Source organism: Hyperolius riggenbachi, chromosome 1, assembly GCF_040937935.1.
Source record: "Hyperolius riggenbachi isolate aHypRig1 chromosome 1, aHypRig1.pri, whole genome shotgun sequence".
NCBI lineage: Eukaryota > Metazoa > Chordata > Amphibia > Anura > Hyperoliidae > Hyperolius > Hyperolius riggenbachi.
The window spans coordinates 651,410,364-651,429,968 of NC_090646.1; the positions used below are offsets into that span (position 1 = coordinate 651,410,364).

Genomic DNA, 19,605 nt, shown 5'->3' on the forward strand with positions numbered 1-19,605 from the left:
TAGTTTATTTCCCAGAGTTCTATTCTGTGCTCTGATCCTTCATCCTACTCTTTCTTTTAAGCAGATCTATGGGTATGACGATCTCCAGATGCTTCAATCCAGGTTACCAATGGTAAGCAGCGCCACCTACAGGGAGACACAGCACATGGAACTGTTTATTTAGTCATTCCTTCCTTCATAGTTAACGGAGCACTAACATGAAAAATTGTCCAAACGCAAAATACATAGTATAAAATGCACTATAAATTACTTTTTCCCTACATTACTGTCATTTAAGTTGCCGTTAATGGTATAACCTCCCTATCGATCGACCGTTTGTCTGGTTAGATCGGGTGCCACTAATGGTGCCGATTGAAGATGAACGATCGCCCTATTGATCATTCCATCGATCTGAATTTTGGAATGATTCTTTCAGTCTGATTGGATTGCGTATAAGTTTATCCTCTGTTTGTTTCTGATCAGATAGTCAATCATTCGAGAGATTTTATCATAAACGTGCACCTTAACAGTAAAGATCTTACAGGTTTTGGACTAGTTCAGCTCCTCATGGGGATTTCTCAGTATTACCTTTTATTCTTTACCAAATTACTTCCTGAAAAAGCTCTATACAAGGTGTCGGCCAGCTTCCCTACTCATACGTTGGACTGAGTAAATGCAGTTCATTTAGCGATATTGTCCAAAAAAAAATAAAAAAAAAAAAAAAAATCTGAGAATCCCTCATGAGGAAAGTAAAGTTGTCCAGTTTACTCTTAGAGAAAATGTACATTAATATTTATGTATTTTAAATTTCACAATTTTATTGCTATATTTGTCCTTTAAGTCCTAACACTTTGCCGATAAAAGGAATCTGCTCTGTTTCTAGGATTACTATGGCATCACGTTTCCTGCCCCAGCCACACTGACAGGCCGAGACGGAGGACTCGCAAGCAACCCATACTCAGGTAGTTATGCAGGATCAGCCTTAAACTGTTGCTTTGGAAATGCCCCCGTTGTCCCCATAGCAGACAGAGGTACACCACATCGATTTGAAGCGGACCTGAACTCAAAATTTCCTCTCTGCTCTAAAAGATAAGCAACAGCATAATAACCTTTAAAGAGAATATGTACAGTGAAAATCTTACATAAATGTACCAGCCTGTTTGTTGTCTTCTCCTAGCCCCCTCTGACATTTTTGCCGCTCCCTGCTGCTTTCCTGGTGATAAAATCACTGCTTGTTGTTTTTGTGAACAATGAAGATGGCCGCCAAACAGGAAATAAATAATCAGAGCAGGTGCCTGTTTGCAGAGGCTCCTCTCAAATGTGACTTGATTGCTGGAATGTTACTCCACTTGTTCACTTAGCTGCTTGTCTGAGCTCAGCACTGATCTCTCTGCACTCCCAGCTGTTTGAAATGTCTCAGCTCCACGAGCCTTGCAGAGATGCTGGCTGTGAGTAGAGACATTGCCTGTGACTCATACACACACAGGAAAACCTGCAGGGGGCGTGCATAACTTCTCCCTATCACAGCAGAGGCAGTGCATTCCTCTTTGGCTCGACAAGGCTTGACAAAGAAAAGATTATTGCATATATTACAGAGACAGTGCAACCTAAAAAGGCTGCAGTAATACAGAGCACATTATAACAGGCATAGGAACTTATAGGATAGAAGAAATAAGGCTGACATTTTTGTTAGTCTCTTTAAAAGAAAAACATTTTTGTTACAACTGATACAAATCTTGCTATAATTCTAGTGTTTCTACTTCCTGCTTTCATGGAAGCAGACAAAGGGTTAACACCCTGTGTTTTTCAATAAGACTCTGCCGTAGCAGCCAGCTGACGCAGCTGAGAGATCAAATTACACTTGTGATTCGTCACAGATGAGGGGGAATTCGACAGGCTAAAGTCTCTCTAAATGCATACAAGGTACATTTCTCTGTTTTCCTTCTGTCCAGTGCAAGAGTTGGGGTCCACTTTAATTTTTTAACTGAGCGATAGTTGGGTGTTGCCTTTTGATTTTTTTCAAGCTTCCCATTGGTCCTTTAATGTGATAAATGGCTTCACTCACTAATAGGGAAGCTCAGAAGATCAGCTTGCATTACTGTTCCAGTCTCTGCAGCGGCTGATTATTTAGAAACATAGAAGTTTGTTTATGAAGTAACATTAGAAGCCGTTTTAATGAAGAAAGTAGCCAGCCTCTCCTTTTATAGAGGTGGAATGAGACCCGTCACTAGTTCTACATCAGATCTCTGCAAGAATAGCTTTGCAAAGGTAGTGAATGCTTTTCAGGTTTAACCACTTAAGGACCGGGCTTGTTTTATCTGATCTGTGCTGCGTGGACTCTCCAACCCACAGCACAGATCAGCAGGCAGCCCCCCCTTTTTTTTCCCCACTAGGGGGATGTCCTGCTGGGGGGGGGGGGGGTGTCTGATCACCGGCTATTTTTGTTTAGGGGGGCTCATCAAAGCCCCCCTCTGCAGCAATTTTCCGCCTCACTGTACTTCCCTCCCTCCCTCCCCTCCTCACTATGGGCGGCACAGGACGTCGATCCGTCCTGCACCGCCTCTGATAGGCTTCAGCCTATCAGATGCCGGCGATCCCTGGCCAATCAGAGGCCGGGAATCGCCGATCTCTTTTACGGCGCTGCTGCGCAGCAGTGCCGTATGATGTAAACACGGGATTTTTTTTACTGCTGGCAGGTAATCCACTGGGGCAGCTTCTTCCACTGACATTACCTGCCAGCAGTAAAAAAAAAAAAGTCACCTTGTGATACATGTCAGAATGTAAATCGGGGAGAGGAAAGATTTTACAATGGGCAAACACTGACTAAATCATTTGTACATAAAAAATGCTTCATTCTTACAATAATTACATTATTTTCACCGGAGTTTCTCTTTAAAGTGCACCTATAGGGAAATAAAGTGCCCCAAATAGATACCTCAGTAGAGGGAAGTATGAATAATCCAGAGGGTTCCACCTCACCGGTCCAGTGCTGGGACCCCCTGAACCTCCATGACAAGCAGTCATGTGCCTGCACCGTGTGAATTTGGACTTTCACATGATCTCAGGCAGCGATGGTCGTCTAGCGCAGTGCTGTCCCATCTTCACGGGCAAGTGGGTGTGTCTAGCACCGGATTTTTGGCTAAAGAGGGCAGAGCATCAATGTCCTGGCTTTGGGGGGCAGAGCCAAGTGCAAACAAAAGGTGGGCCTGGCAGAGGAGGGGGCTTGACACACAAAATAGCCTGTGCAAGTGAGTGCTGCTCGGGGCCCACATGCAACCCACGGGCCTCCAGTTGGACAGCCCTGGTCTAGAGGAGGAGAATCCAGGGGCTTTCCTTTTCCAAGGTAAGTATCATCTTCCTCCCATAAAGTCACAAGGTTGCTTAAAAGAACCAGTTACTCACCTCAGTAGTTGGAAACCTCTGGATGTTCCGGGGCTTCCCTGACCCTCCAACTTCAGGGGAAATTTGTTACTGTAATTCTGCTTTAACCACTTCAGGTCCGACATACTAGATACTCTTGCTTTCCAGATGAGTTTTTTACAAGTGTGTGCTACATAGATTTGATTTTTTATACACACAAGCTCTCTCTCTTTCTTTCTCTCTCTCCCCCCCCCCCCCTCTCTCTCTCTCCCTCTCTCTCTTTCTCTCCCTTTCTTTCTCTCTTTCTCTCGCGCCCTCTCTCTCTCCCCCCCCCCCTCTCTCTCTCCCTCTCTCTCTCTTTCTCTCCCTTTCTTTCTCTTTCTCTCTTTCTCTCGCGCCCTCTCTCTCTCTTTCTCTCGCGCCCTCTCTCTCTCTTTCTCTCGCGCCCTCTCTCTCTCTCTGTCGCTCTCTCTTTCTCTCTCTCTGTCGCTCTCTCTTTCTCTCTCTCTCTTTCTCTCTCTCTTTCTCTCTCCCTCGCGCTCTCTCTTTCTCTCTCCCTCTCGCTCTCTTTCTCTCTCTCTCCCTCTCGCTCTCTTTCTCTCTCTCTCTCCCTCCTCTCCATCTCTCTCTCTCTCTCTCTCTCTCTTTCTCTCTTTCTCTCTCTTTCTTTTTCTCTCTCTACTCTTGCTTTCCAGATGAGTTTTTTACAAGTGTGTGCTACATAGATTTGATTTTTTATACACATAAGCTCTCTCTCTCTTTCTTTCTCTCCCCCCCCCCCCCTCTCCCCCCCCCCCTCCCCCTCCCCCCCCCTCCCCCCCCTCTCCCCCTCCCCCCCCTCCCCCCCCTCCCCCCCCCCTCCCCTCTCTCTCTCCCTCTCTCTCTCCCTCTCTCCCTTTCTTTCTCTTTCTCTCGCACCCTCTCTCTCTCTCTGTCGCTCTCTGTCGCTCTCTCTTACTCTCTCTCTCTCGCGCTCTCTCTTTCTCTCTCTCTCTCTCGCGCTCTCTCTTTCTCTCTCCCTCGCGCTCTCTCCCTCTCGCTCTCTTTCTCTCTCTCTCCCTCTCTTTCTCTCTCTCTCTCTCCTCTCCATCTCTCTCTCTCTCTCTCTCTCTCTCTCTCTCTCTCTCTCTCCTACAACATTCATTTTGATAGGTGGTCATGCACTAGACTATCTGATTTTACATTTTACATTACTTGTGCAGAATGTGTTTTTGTACTGTCTTTTATTTTCTGACTCATATTTACAGGTGATGTAGCAAAGTTTGGCCGAGGTGACTCCGCCTCTCCGGCTCCTGCCACAACGTTGGCACAGCCTCAGCAGAATCAGACGCAGACTCATCACACTGCTCAACAGCCCTTCCTGAACCCAACCCTGCCGCCTGGCTACAGCTACACGGGATTACCTTACTACGCCGGGGTGCCGGGCGTACCAAGCGCCTTCCAGTACGGTCCCACAATGTTTGTAAGTATCCTGAGCTCTCATGGAAGTTGATGGTGACCAATCTGGCAAAGCAATCGATCAGATACCAGTGATCACCTTTACAATGACGTTCTAGCAGAATGCTTTTCGGGTAACACCATCCATCCATTCAGATGTAGTACCCTTAAAGGGGCACTATGGCGAAAATGTATAACCTTTAGAATTCGTATTTACACCTCCAAATGAGATGTGCATTTGTCTCAGAATAAATGCAATGTAAATGTTTAATTTTCTATGTATCTGTAACTTACAGTAGGCATTATAATGCCAATTCTGAATCCCTTGCCGACAGGTTTTGGACTAGTCAATTTTCTCCTATGGGATTCTCAGGATTTCTTTTCTTTTCAAAAGCAGTCCTTGTATGGCAGTTACTCAGTCCACCTTCCAGAATTGTGTGCGCAAAAGTGTGCAGGGTGGCTAGCATCTTTGTCTAGATCCTTTCCAGAGAATGCTTTTGAAACAAAAGAAATTGAGAATCCCCCATGAAGAGATGGACTAATCCAAAGTCTGTCGTTAAGAGCATCAGAGCTAAGAGACATGATGCCTATTGTGAGTGACAGCTACACAGGAAGCAGGGGCGTAACAATAGACCCTGCAAGGGATGCAGCTGCAGGGGGGGGGGTGGCAGAAGCCACAGGAGGCCCCGTCTTGAGATTGTCAGCTAAGGGCACAGAGAAAAAAAACTTTTTGCTCTCTGCACATTTGTTCTAATGACTGGATCTGCTTAACCCCTTATAAGGAATCATACAAAGTGTTTTAGACAAAGATTTGTAGACAGTCCCTATTCAGCATGGACTCCAGCAGTGTTCCCCAACCTTGTCCTCAAGGCCCACGAACAATGCATGTTTTGTAGAAATCCACAGAGGTATGTAATCAGCTCTGCTGAGTCACTAATTACCTTACCTGTGCATGTTTGTGGTTTTCTGCAAAACATGTACTGTTGGTGGGCCTTGAGGACAGGGTTGGGGAACTCTGGTCTACAGGGCTGTTCTAACCCAAGCCTTTCAGGGTTGGCATGGGGGGTGTCGGGGGGAGGGTGCCCCATTCAAAGTTTTGCAGGGGGGCCTAGTGGTTTCTAGTTACGCCCCTGACAGGAAGTATAAAATTAGTCCATTTATTATGGGACAAGTGTGTGCATGTGTACATATGTTTTTTCAACTTTTCAGCATAGTGCCCCTTTAAGGCTGGAGTCACACTGTACTCAGTTGCAATCCACTTCGTCTGGCTGAGCCGGGAAAATCGTGCAGGACCAAAATTTGCATTTCACTTGACAGAATGGATCCGTTACAAACGGTCTGACGTGCGCAATTCCTGTTGCTTTGCATAGGATCCGTTTTGTTCAGCATTGATAAACTGAAGCGTTTTACTAGTAGTCTGAAAGGAGCCTAAGGCTCGACACACACCATAAAATCTTGGTTGTTCAATCTTACCACTTTCATGTAGTATAAGAGCTGATCCAATCAATCCTGCAAGGTATTTTCAATCTGTTGGTCCTTATACTACATAGATTTGGCCAATCTGTACAACCAAGATTGTATGGTGTGTGGTGAGCTATAAGGTGGCCACACACCATATTATATTATTTTTATTCAGTATCTTTTCAATTCAAAAATTGCAATCAATTTTTCTGACTGATTGTAACATTTCAAAAATCTGACCAATGTACCACACACACGTAACATTTTTCCTCAATTATGAAAAAAATGATTGAAAATGCAGAAAAAAATTGCTTGGGTCTGTATATCAAGTAATTGATAATCTACCACACACCATTCAATCCTCATAAAAATTGATCAGAAAAATCCAACACTTTCGATCTTCTTTTATCGAATAAGGACAGGAAATTCGATCACGTTTCTCAAACGAATGAAAAAAAAAAAACACTTTCGATTTTTCGAGACAACCAATTGTATTTATCGAATTGGTGTAAATTGGATCTTTTAATTGCATGGTGTGTGGCTACCTTGAGGCTTCTGTATCTAGGAAAGTGCAAAACCTACCCTATCATTTTGCTTGTTTCCCAGGTACCCCCCGCGTCAGCCAAACAACATGGAGTAAACCTGAACGCGGCGTCCACTCCCTTCCAGCAGGCCGGAGGATATGGGCAGCACAGCTACAGTGCAGGTAACAACGTCTCGGTCAGCCCCCTCATACCCGCCCCTCCTTAGGGATTGGTCCACATCACGTGTATGTAATTAGTCTCTTTTCCCGTAGGGTATGATGACCTCACCCAGGGGACGACAGCGGCGGATTACAGCAAAGGGGGATACAGCACCTCGGCTCAAGCACAAAGCAAGGCTGCAGGTTCCGGTCCAGGCAAAGGTAATTCACCACAGAGCTCACGGATCTGCTTACGGGTGCATGACGGTTTTTAAAACTTAGCAGAGATAGTCTATAGCAGCGCTGGGCAAACTATGGCCCGCGCGCGCTGTTACTCCGGCCCACCAATAGGCAGCCGGATCCCTCTCATGTCCCCCTCCCGCAGAGCTAGGGAGGGGGACATGAAATTCACCTCAATCACTGATTCCTGCGTCAGGTCTCTATGGCAACAGCACCTCAATACTTTACATTGAAGCACAAACGCTCCGAGAATGCTGCATGTCCTGCGATTGCGATTTGGCTAATCGTAATCACTACTGTGGAATGTGTTACATTTATTAGCATTTAGGGAAGTCTCGAACGATTGAAAGCGCTCTCTAAACGCTCAAAAACAAACGCTCTAGTGGGTTCTAGGCATGACACATGCTCCACGGGTGACCAGAATCATTAGGGAGCCTTGCCCAGAGATTTCTTACTGTTTTACACACTGGCTTGAGCCGGGATTGGAACCAAAGGCTCAAAACCCTACATCAAAGGCAGCAGCCTTACCAGTAAGTACGCTATCCAGCTATTGGCTTGTGGCAAGCGCAATAAATCTGAGGAATCGTGAAGCCTTTCATAAGGCTCAGTATTAAAGCAGCAGGAACAGCCATACTGTCCCAGGAAAAAAAAAACACATATAGAAACCGATAAATACTTGCTCTACTTAACCACTTAACCTGCTGAGCGGTCTGGACGAGCTCAGCTCGTCCAACACCGCCAGAGGCTGCCGCTCAGGCCCTGCTGGGCCGATTTCAACCAAATAAAAAGCAGCACACGCAGCCGGCACTTTGCCAGCCGCGTGTGCTGCCTGATCGCCGCTGCAGCGCGGCGATCCGCCGCGTGCAGCGGCGAAAGAGGGTCCCCCCAGCCGCCCGAGCCCAGCGTAGCCGGAACAAACAGTTCCGGCCAGCGCTAAGGGCTGGATCGGAGGCGGCTGACGTCAGGACGTCGGCTGACGTCCATGACGTCACTCCGCTCGTCGCCATGGCGACGAGGGAAGCGAAACACGGAGGGCCGCTCATTGCGGCCTTCCGTGTTATCTCTTGCCGCCGGAGGCGATCGGAAGATCGCCTCCGGAGCGCCCTCTAGTGGGCTTTCATGCAGCCAACTTTCAGTTGGCTGCATGAAATAGTTTTTTTTTTATTTAAAAAAAACCCTCCCGCAGCCACCCTGGCGATTTAATCAGAACGCCAGAGTGGTTAAGGACCAGGGGGATTCTGGCTGATCTGTGCTGCGTGGGCTCTCCAGCCCACAGCACAGATCAGCAGGCATGCAGGGCACCCAGACAGACGCCCCCCCTTTTTTTCCTCACTAGGGGATGTCCTGCTGGGGGGATCTGATCGCCGGCTCTCACATGTGCCTAGTGGGGGGGCTCTTCAAAGCCCCCCTCCGCAGCGGTTTCCGCCCTTTGTGGCTTTCCATCCCCTCCTTTCCTTGGGCGGCGCAGGACAGATATCAGTGATATCTATTTGGATTTCAGTGATTTATTTATAGTAAATAAAGCGAAAACTGCTTCAGACATTTTCCATCTTTACTGCCTGCCAATCCTGATCTCATTTCCTCCCTTAGTCCTTTTTTTTTTTTTTTTTTCCCTCCTCCTAGAAACTGTCATCTCTAGCTTGCTTTGTAAACACATGTGAGCACAGCATAGATCAGATTTCAGCAGCTTTTGCAGAAATGGGCTTCTCAGCCTGTCGCACTGAACTGCCCTCACCCAATCAGTGAGGAGCAGGAATGTGGGAGGGGAGATAACAAGCCTCCCTCTCCTTGGCAATGTACCAAATAGAGCCAGGCCGACTGAGAACAGACAACAGAAACATTTCTGATTATATTAGAATGCTTGCAATGCATGATCTGGTTGTAGACTGCATAATAAACACAGAGCAGTGGGTAAATAAACATTTGATTTTATTGCTGACAGTCGGGCTTCAATAGTATTTCTTGTTATTCTTCTTGAAGGGGTGTCTGTGAGCTCCAGTAGCACAGGAGTGCCCGATATCAGTGGATCCGTCTACAACAAGACTCAGGTGGGTAACTGTTTGCACAGACAGCGTAGGTGTGAGAAGTCAGGGTTAAGTCTGGTTGTTACCTGCTGCAGTTTTGCAACTATCAGCATACAGACTTGGTCTGGGGGAGGGGGATTCGGGAGGCACCACATTGTGGGAAGCTCCCACAGTGAACAGATGACATCAGCGAGGCGGTTCATCCATGCATGCAGCAATGATGTCTGGGGACACCTGTATGTACTTTGTCATGATTTCTTCACAGAGTGAATATATAGTGTGTACTTGAGTTTAGGTTTCACTATTGTATCCCTTTGTTTCTTCCAGACATTTGACAAGCAGGGATTCCATGCGGCCACACCGCCACCCTTCAGCCTCCCATCTGCTCTGGGCTCCACCGGACCTCTGAACCCCGGGGCCGCCGCTGGATACGCTCCTGCGCCCTTCCTGCATATCCTGCCCGCGCATCAGCAGCCTCACTCTCAGCTGCTGCACCACCACCTGCAGCAGGACGGACAGGTGAGAACTCCCTGCCTGCAGGAGAGATGCAATCCCACTGCAGCAGCTGATCATGTGACCACTGTGTGTACAGCTGCTGGAGAAGCCCCTTCCATTCCCGGTACTGTTTGTTACATAGTTAGTCCAGTTTAAAAAACACATGCGTCCATCAAGTTCAACCATAAAAAAAAAAAAACAGCATCCTGAACCAGCACAAATCCCAGTTTATCCAGGGGAAGACAAAAAAACCTTACATGGCCTGAGCCAATCAGCCTAAAAGGGATAATAAAAGGGAAAACTTCCTTCACGATTCTAGATGAGTCAGATAAATCCCTGGATCAACTCTTCTGAGAATTACCTAATATAGCCGTGGATGCCCTTCAATGCAAGGAAAGCATCCAAGCCCTCTTTAAATGCAGATATAGAGTTTGCCATAACTACTTCCTGAGGTAAGATGTTACAAATTTTAACCACTCTTACTGTGAAGCAACCCTTTCTAAATAGATGGCAAAAACTTTTTTCCTTCATACGCAGATGTTGTCCATTGTACTATCCTAGGGACAAAAAGCTAATCTACCAAGCTTTTGTATTGCCCTCTGTTGTATTTATACATGTTGTTGTTTTTTTAATAATTCTCTGCTTCTATGTTAACCGCCCTCAGTCCTTTTTAGTAGCGCTGTGAGTTTTCTTGCTTTCTGACCCCTCCTGCTGTCCGTCTCTTCCAGGGCGGATCAGGTCAGCGCAGCCAGGCCACCTCCATGCAGCAGAAGACTCAGGCTACCAAGACCGCTTACACCAGTTCCCCCTACTGGACAAACTGAGGCATTTCACCTGAGAAGCACCCTGCAGGCCATTCCTGGACCGCCACCATTAGTTTTGAATTAATTACAGAAGAGACAACTGTGATCAGCCAAAACGTCTGCGCGGGAGGAGTCTACAAACACATCCTTAGTGTGAAACTTATACCCGCTTTCTTTTTGGTTTGCCGGTGTATGTAATATATTTATGTATGTATTTGTATATGTAATAGAGCCTAAATGTGGTTTTTCTGCATTTTGCAGCCGTTTATTTTATTTTTTTTTCTTGTTTATTATTATTATTTTTCCTTTTAGGGGGCATTTGACTTAACACCTGCATCCGTGCAAAAATATATATAAATATATATATTATATATATTTTCTTTTGTTTTAAGCTCATTGGTTTGTAAGAAAAAGTGCCATTTTAAAAAAGAAAAAAACGAAATGTGGTATCGCCCCTCTTTATTTAAGTCCGATTAAATGGAACGGCAGACGACTCGCAGAGTTTTCCTGTCCCGTCCTTTTTCTTTGCTTTTCCTCTTCCCCCTAATTTTATTAATATTATTTTTACCCTCCTCTGATCCACGATGGTTTCATTTGGTATCCGAATGAGTATATTAAAAGAATGGTGGACCCCGGCACTCCAGCCGTCATAACATCACTTATTTCCTTTTTTTATTTTAAATAAAACGAAAAGGATCATCTGCAGCTAATCGTTATTCTTTAAGTTGGATCCAGCCGCTCTGCATGGCATTTGCACTTTACCCAGTTATAGAGGTAGATCCGCCCACCCGCCTGTCCCTGGATGAAGTGCACCTGTAGTGTTTAGAAGCAGACTTGCACTGAATCATGGGAAAGTAGGTATGGGCATTCTGAGATTTGAGGGCCCTAGTGTATTCCAGAATGACACAGGTGTACCAGATCAGCTCCAGACTGGTCCCTGATCAACAATTACATTCTAATCAGGGGCAAATCCAAGTGCAAACAAAAGGTGGGCCTGCCACAAAAAATTGTCCGGGCAAGTGAGTGCGGCTTGGGGGCCATGTTCCGGGCCGCCAGTTGGACAGGCCTGCTGTGGAAGATGCGGACTGTGCTCCTCTTAATGCATGAACATGGCCACGTTGCACCCAAGTGAGCGTGGCTACACCTGCGCAGCAGCACAGAACCGCTAATGCACGAGTGGCTCCAGTTTATTGCGCAGCTGCCAGGGCTGGTCCTCTCATGAAGCGAGGTGAAACACGTGCATCAGGCTGCAGAGATTACAGGGGCAGCATGTTTGTACTGTGTTTACACTTACAGCATGCAGTCAGAGTAGGAGGAGAAGCGAGAGGAGAGTGAGGCAAAGAGATCATCATTGGGGAAAAGCAGCTTGTTGTGCTGTGTGAGGAGTCCGACAGTGATTGAGGAGGAGGGAGGCAGTAAATTGTCGGGTGCTGTGGGATCATTCCGTATCGGGAAATGGGGGTGCATCCTCACAAGTTTGCCTCAGGCAGCAAAAAGTCTAGAACCGGCCCTGGCAGCCGTACTCGTGCAAACACAGTACAGCCATGCTTGTGCATGAAGAGGAGCGCAGATCTCTAATCTGACAAGCTCTCCGCAATAGAGGACAACGTCAAAAGTAGTTACAAGATTTTTTTTTTTTAGGAAAGTATGTGTTTTGTTTGGTCCAAGGTTTCTCTTGGGTACACTTTAAAGAGGGAGGGGGGGGGGGCAGCGGTGGGCAGTGTTTGTAAATAGACACTGCTTGTACACCTGTACTGTTGTGGTCCTGCCTGCTGGTCACCCTTCTCTTCTACACACGGGTAGTGCAAGACCTGTTCTATCGGCCTGTTAGTGATACTTACTCCATATTACTCCAGCTTCCCGACCTCCGCTTTATCAGTAGAGACAAGATGCCATCATGTCACAGCCTGGCTGCCTGCACAGTGGGTGTGGTTGCTGACTGCTGCAGGTAACTACTCTTTCGGAGTTGCAGTGTTTCCTGCATTGTGCAGCTCATTGCTAATGTAGGAAGAGAGGTGTACCTGGGTAGGATGTACTTTACAGTAAGTAGATCTTCAAGGCCTTTGCAGCTGGCTGCAAACCAAAAGGGAAAAAAAATAACATTTAATTTTAGATTGCTTGCGTGGTAATAACAGTGCAGCAGCACAATGTTTATACGGAACACCAGCTCCTTTCACCACACTCCTGCACTTTTCTACTTCTGTTTTTCACGCCACAAACGCTGAGATAAAATTGTCGAGTAAGTTGTTTAGAAACTCATTTCCCCATGCTGTTCTCCCAATTTAGTGCAGGCACTAGCTTTGGCTGGGGAATGGACTGGTGGGCCAGTGACTACACACAAGGGCGTTGATTCACTAAACTGATATTGAATAGCACTACATTAATTATGCGCGTAAAACTTTACGCGTGTTAAAACTTGTAGCGCGCATTAATTTAAGCAACCCAAGATGCTCTGTATAGTCACAGGCTCAGCTCCTGTTCACCCACATCTGCCATCCAGCAGCAGAATTCAACTAATACTGATGACATAACACCATCCGTGATGGACTGGAAGTTAACTTACAGCATCACTAGATAGAAAACATTGCCGAATGGGGGCCCAGTCGCTTGGTAATGCTGGCATTGCATGAGGGGTTGGTCATTTTTATGTATTATATGGCAGTATATTGGATGCCTATACCCAAGTGACACTTTGACATGGGAGACCAGGGTTCAAATCCTGGCTAGGGTCAGTACTTCAGTAAGAAGTTCTTGGGCAAGACTCCCTAACACTGCAGGGTGACTTCTTGAGTGCGTCCCTTAGTGGCTGCAGCTCCTGAGCACTTTGAGTCCAACAGGAGAAAAACGCTTTACAGTACAGATGTTAAAATTATTAAAGGGAACCAGAGACAAAGCACCCTCATGTATTTTACCATATATATCAGTGGGAACATTAAAGAAAACTCCTACCTTGCTTTCTGTTTTATTCTGCACTGCACAGCTTGCTTCTAATCAGCCCTGATAAAACTGACCGACTGAGCATTCAGTCTGGCTTCGCTCAGGGATATTTATAGCTCAGTCTGTGTTCTCTCATGTCTTTTCAAGTCCAAGCCTGCCCCCTTGTGGCTCTGCTCAGGAATCATTATAGCGCAGTCATTATAGCAAAACCAGACTGAATGCTCAGTCGGGGATTTTATCAGGTCTGATAAACAAGCTGTGCAGTGCAGAATAAAACAGCAGGGTGGGTGTTTTCTCTAATGTTCCCACTGATCTATATGGTAAAATACATGAGGGTGCGTCATCTCTGGTTCACTTTAAACTCCATGTTGCCAAACCACACTAAAGCCATTATCCTTATAAGAACTAAAGCCAGTGCCTGCCTTCCTATCCTGCTTTCACAGCATTTTCTGATATGAAACAGGTGCACTTTGAATTTCCTCCCTGCATTCTCCTGTAGGATGTGACATCTTATTTCCCTTGTTTGTAATCCTCTATACATTATGATGATGCTCTCTGACCTAATCAGTGGTTGCTAAGTTACAATCCCAAAAAGAGAGGGGAGAAAAAGAGTTTAATTTGTACAAATTTCAAGGTAGTCACCATGTAGCCAGAATTTCTAGAAAACTTATTAGAAGTTTCACCTGTGTAGTATGCTGTGTCTTGCACTGACCCCTTCCAGACCCCTCCCCTCAGTAATATGGGAGCAGATTATGCGTATTGGCGGATAGATTCCTGCATTGCCAGGTTATTAGTTAGGGTAAGGCATTGGGAGGGGATAGGGTGAGAATAGGTTTAGCTTTAGTGTTAGTAAAATATTGAAATTTACCATATTTTACTTGGACTTGATCTATTACAGTGCAAAGGTGTGCACATGCCCATAGAATTGTATTAGCAGTGTGAAAGGAGAAGTGGCACAAGGACTGATTTGAATGTGTCATCTGCAGACACTCATACAGCACTGGTCAGTTACTGAACCTGCCTGGATTCTTGAAAGTACCGCAATGGCTACTGGAAGAGGTTGTGCCAAAGCTTGCTGTAGAGCTTTCCTGAACCAAAAAGTATCACCTCTGGGAGTCAAAATGTGAAAAGTTCCTGAAATGGCAAAAGACAACTGCCAACTGAGAAACATACACAGTCTGGGGGGACCGTTCTCTACTGCTCCCACCACAAGCATGCAAAATGGGCAATAGCTCACTTCCAAGCAAGCAGCACCTGCCTTATAGTCTGCAGTGGACCGCTAAGGTGGCCATATATCAGGCTACTTGGTGGCCAATCGACCATCCAATTCTATTATCAATCAGATTGGATAAAAATCTGTGCAGTTAAGAGCATGCTCGATCAATGATATGACAAATTTTGGGCCAAAGTCGGTCGCATGTATTGATCAGACAGGCTACAAGCTGTAGGGCTGACATGCTCGATCAGGTGTGTGGTGGTAACAACTTGTGATATTGGAACTAATGCAACAGAATCCTGGCGCTGTCCACCCTCTACTGTAAAATGTACCCTGTACAGTGTACTTTACCTGTCTGTCCACTGCTGGCTCCATGCTCTGTCCACATACCCGCCACTCGTGGTTGCTGGTGTATATGTCAGTACATGTGACATCACTCACGTTACACTGGCAACCACGTGTGCCGCCTGTATGTGGATGGAGAACAGCCAGCGGTGTCTCAAGGCCGATTGCCGAGAGATTTTGCATTGCGGCTGCTGTTTAACAAAACACACAAGAGGAAACAGCCTGAGGGTCGGTTCGGACAGACTTTTTTGCAGTGGTAAACATTTTTAGAAACTTTGCATTAGTTTAGCAACAAATGCTAGTGAATGTGGCCGTTTCCATTCAATGCAAATTTCCGTAAGTGAAAAAAAAAAGAAAAAAATCTGAGGTCCTGCTTTATTTTTTTGGATACTTTATGCGTATTGGCCACGATTTATGTATAATGCTTTGCAATAGCGTAGTTTTCAGTGCAAATTTTCATGTTATTTGCATTAAATGCATGGTTTCAGGAAGTTGTTAGCAGTCATGACACTGTTCCACATCTAACTCCTCCCCCTTGCATGTCCGCCTCACACTGCTCCAAAACATCCCTGTAAATGCTTGCAGTCCCTGGGGTGAAGAAAGAGCTCACTGAGGGCAGGCTGGTTGCTGGTGTCGTCGTGACCTCAAGTGGTGGTGGAGGCCTGCTGCGGACCGGAATGCTGGCGGTGGTGGCAGTGGTCTCGCTGGTGCTGGAGCTCTGGCTGGAAACGGTGGCTTGCTGCTCCGCCATCATTTCCACCACAGCCGTCACACGCTGTTGCGCCTCTGCTCCCTCCTTCACAACTCTGCGGTCAGTGGCTGGTAGCGGACCAGTCACAGACCTGCTGGTGCTGGCAGTGGTTGCTGCAATGGTGCTGCCTCTCCTGCTGGTGCCTCACCCTCTACCTCTGCCAGTCATTGTACAATTAAACAAATACTACAATAAAAAAAAAATGTGTAGAAAAGTGCGGGAAAGGGTGTAAACTTTAAAAAAAGAATATAAGGAGAACAGAGGCGCCAACAGAATAAAATATATCTAAAAACTTTAAAATTCCTCGGGAGGCGGTGGTGGACTCATCTCCCCGAAGCAGACATGATACTTCTTCAGACAATAATTAACAGGAGTACACACAGTGCAGTCTTTAGGTCACGATAAGCGCCCCGACAGAGGCGCTTATCGTGACCTAAAGACTGCACTGTGTGTACTCCTGTTAATTATTGCCTGAGGAATCGGGAATATACCAGTGAAACGCGTTGCACTGTATGTTGGAGTATATAAATAAATGTGTTTGTACTAAAACCGTCAGTATCATGTCTGCTTCGGGGAGATGAGTCCACCACCGCCTCCCGAGGAATTTTAAAGTTTTTAAATATATTTTATTGTTGGTGCCTCTGTTCTCCTTACAATATCAGCATCCACCCCTGGTGGAGGGGTTGAATTCCCTTTCTTCTCCTAATCTACAGAGAGCGACATCTTAATCCTGAGTGAGGACAGGCCTAATCTCCTCACCTGCCTATATAGTGGTTGCCTAATTGGTACCCCTGACTTGTGAGTATATCTATCATATACTTTTCCATTTACCCATCACCCAACTTACTACACTATATTGGGCTCTCGGTGTCCTTTCTTTTTCTTTAACCTCTTGACGACCAGCTAACGCCGATTGGCGTAAACTGGTCATCTGCGGGTTACCATGGAAATGGCCGCTCGATTGAGCGGCCTTTCCATGTCAGTTCACGGAGGGTGTCTCTGTGAACAGCCGGAGAGCGGCTCGCCGGCAAAATGTAAACACGCGGGGAAGGAATCCCCGCTGTTTACATCATACGGCGCTGCTGCGTAGCAGCGCCGTAAGGCAGATCGGCGATCCCCGGCCTCTGATTGGCCGGGGATCGCCGGCATCTGATAGGCGGAAGCCTATCCGTTCCGTCCTGCACATTACAGAGAGAGGGAGGCAGAGGGCAGAAATGGCTGCGGAGGGGGGCTTTGAGGAGCCCCCCCCCCGCAAAACGCAGATCAGATGGCCGGCGGCGATCAGACCCCCCCCCCGGCAGGACATCCCCCTAGTGGGGAAAAAAGGGGGGGGAAGTCTGATCGCCCTGGTATAATACTGATCTGTGCTGCGGGCTGGAGAGCCCACGCAGCACAGATCAGGCAAATCACCCCTGGTCGGCAAGTGGTTAATAAAGAAGAGTCTGGGTTAGTGGTGACTGGTGGTGACAACAAAAAATGAGTTTTTTTTTTTTTTATTTAAATAGTTAGTAGTACTACTAACAGCAGTGTAGTCTACAGTAGTCGCTAACTTACTCGTGTTAGACAATTACAATTAAAGTCGGTGACACACAGATGCAATCAATAGGGTCGGGCAGATGACAGTCACAAATCACAACAGATATTTGCTGGCCTGTGAAGTAACTATTACACAGTACAGAAGCTAATAAACAGTAGAAATTAAGTAAACTAGTAGCAGAAGTGGTAGTAGTAGTGTAGTACGCAACTAACCATAATCCCTAGTGTAGTACACTATAACTAAATCGTGTGGCAGACGGTGACAATTAAAGTCGGTCACACACAGACACAATCAATAGGGTCTGGCAGACGACAAGTCACAGATCACAACAGATGCTTGCTAGCCTGTGAAATAAGTTAACTATTACGCAGTACAGAAGAGCTTATAAACTAACAGTAGAAATTAAGTAAACTAGTAGAAGTAGTAGTAGTACGCAACTAACTATAATCCCTAGTGTAGTACACGATAACTAAGTTGTGTGGCAGACAGTGAGTGAAAATTATAGTCGGTCACTCACACACAGATGCAATGAATAGGGTCGGGCAGATGACAGTCACAGATCACAACAGAAGCTTGCTGGCCTGTGAACTAACTATTATACAGTACAGAAGCTAATAAGCTAACAGTCGAAATTAAGTAAACTAGAAGTAGTAGTAGTAGTACGCAACTAACTATAATCCCTAGTGTAGTACACGATAACTAAGTTATGTAGCAGACAGTGAGTGACAATTACAGTCCGTCACACACAGACGCAATGAATAGGGTCGGGCAGATGACAGTCACAGATCACAACAGATGCTTGCTGGCCTGTACACAGTCAGTAACTAACACAGTACTGAAACTAATAAACTCAGACTACAGAACAAATGAACTAAACTAGTACTAGTACACAACTACCTATAAATTACCCTAACCTACCTAAGCTAGTAGTAGGCTAAGGCTACCTAGCCTAGCAGGCCTAGGCTGCACACAGACTAAGGCCCAGTGCACACCGAGCGGTTTTTGGAGCGATCCGCAGGCCGCATCCGCCTCTAAAAACGCTTGTCTAATATATTGCAATGGGATGGTGCACACCGACGGTTTGCGGTTTTTGCCAAGCCGCAAACGCACCTCCTGCTGCGCGTTTGCGGTTTTCGGAAGCGTTTTGTCCTCAATGTAAAGTATAGGAAAAACGCAAACCGCTCTGAAAAACGCTACTTCAGAGCGGTTTGCCAGGCGTTTTTGTTACAGAAGCTGCTCAGTAACAGCTTTTACTGTAACAATATGTGTAATCTGCTACACAAAAACGCACCCAAAACCGCTAGGTATGTTTAGAAAACCTCTCTAAACATACCTAGAATCGCTCTGAAATCAGCTCCCAAAACCGCTAGCGTATTGCGGATCTGCTAGCGGTTTTGGTGTGCACTGGGCCTAAGACTAGCCTAGCACAGTATATATGTCTGGCCAGGCAAAATGCGAAGTGGCCAGGTACCTGCAGCCAATGTTAGAAATGAACGGATTTCTCCGCTCCGGCTCCTCCTCCTGCCTTCCTCCTATTTCCCCTCTGACAGCCGGGGACACACACCTGCACCCAGAGTCATTCGTGACTGCAGGGATTTGTTCTGTTAATTCCTGCAGAGCGGGTGCTGGCAGAAGCAATGTCTGCAGCAGTCCCGCTCTGCTGTCCTGCAGCCACGAACGATTCTTGAGTCCATGTGTGTCCCCGGCTGTCAGAGGGAAATAGGAGGAAGGCAGGAGGAGGAGCCGGAGCGGAGAAGTTCGTTAATTGCTGACGATTGGCCGCCCGTTGAGGAGCGCGAGGAGAGAAAGAGGGCACGGCGCCGGAAGCACTGCACTTATCGCCAAAGGGAGCACTGCGCTGATCGCAAAGCCAGGAATCATTACATTTCTAACATTGGCCCCAGGTACCTGGCCACTTCGCATTTTGGCCGGCCAGAACACGAAGTGGCCAGACTTCGGGTTCTGGCCGTAACATATACACTAGCTGACTAAAAACAATCAAATTACTAGCTAACTATAAATGAGTATAATATAAGTGTTTAGGAGGTGATTAGGAAGCAAAACGCTAGGTTTTGCACAAGAAGCACTTGCTCAGACACGCAGCAGCACTGGAGATACTCTCAGTACCGCGCTCAGTTACACGCAAAGATGGGCTCTGCAACATGGCCGCTGCCTTATATAGAGGAGGGGAGGGCCAGGCTCCCCTCCTCTGATTGGTTGCTAGGGCCTCGGCTGGAGGAGTTCTGATTGGTCCTATGACGTCATCCCCGAATACCGAAGTCGAACCCGTGATCACCGCATCATCCGGCCGAATTCAAGTGCTCCAATTCGGGAACCA

The 19,605-nt window shown here is 46.6% G+C and overlaps 1 protein-coding gene across 10 annotated transcripts in view; it reads left to right on the forward strand.

Annotated features, from left to right (window-relative positions):
• Nucleotides 1–11,186, forward strand: part of UBAP2 (ubiquitin associated protein 2) — a 132,844-nt gene extending 121,658 nt beyond the window's left edge. For 5 of the 10 annotated variants that reach the window (XM_068251723.1, XM_068251752.1, XM_068251744.1 and 2 more), the window contains exons 21-28: nucleotides 62–112; nucleotides 863–941; nucleotides 4,587–4,801; nucleotides 6,844–6,943; nucleotides 7,019–7,141; nucleotides 9,140–9,207; nucleotides 9,511–9,702; nucleotides 10,407–11,186. In XM_068251723.1, coding sequence (XP_068107824.1) covers nucleotides 62–112; nucleotides 863–941; nucleotides 4,587–4,801; nucleotides 6,844–6,943; nucleotides 7,019–7,141; nucleotides 9,140–9,207; nucleotides 9,511–9,702; nucleotides 10,407–10,502 — 924 coding nt within the window. In that variant the 3' untranslated portion in view covers nucleotides 10,503–11,186. The remainder of the gene's footprint in view (nucleotides 1–61; nucleotides 113–862; nucleotides 942–4,586; nucleotides 4,802–6,843; nucleotides 6,944–7,018; nucleotides 7,142–9,139; nucleotides 9,208–9,510; nucleotides 9,703–10,406) is intronic. The other 5 variants (XM_068251749.1, XM_068251768.1, XM_068251736.1 and 2 more) reach the window with 3 other exon arrangements.
• Nucleotides 11,187–19,605: the final 8,419 nt, after the last annotated feature.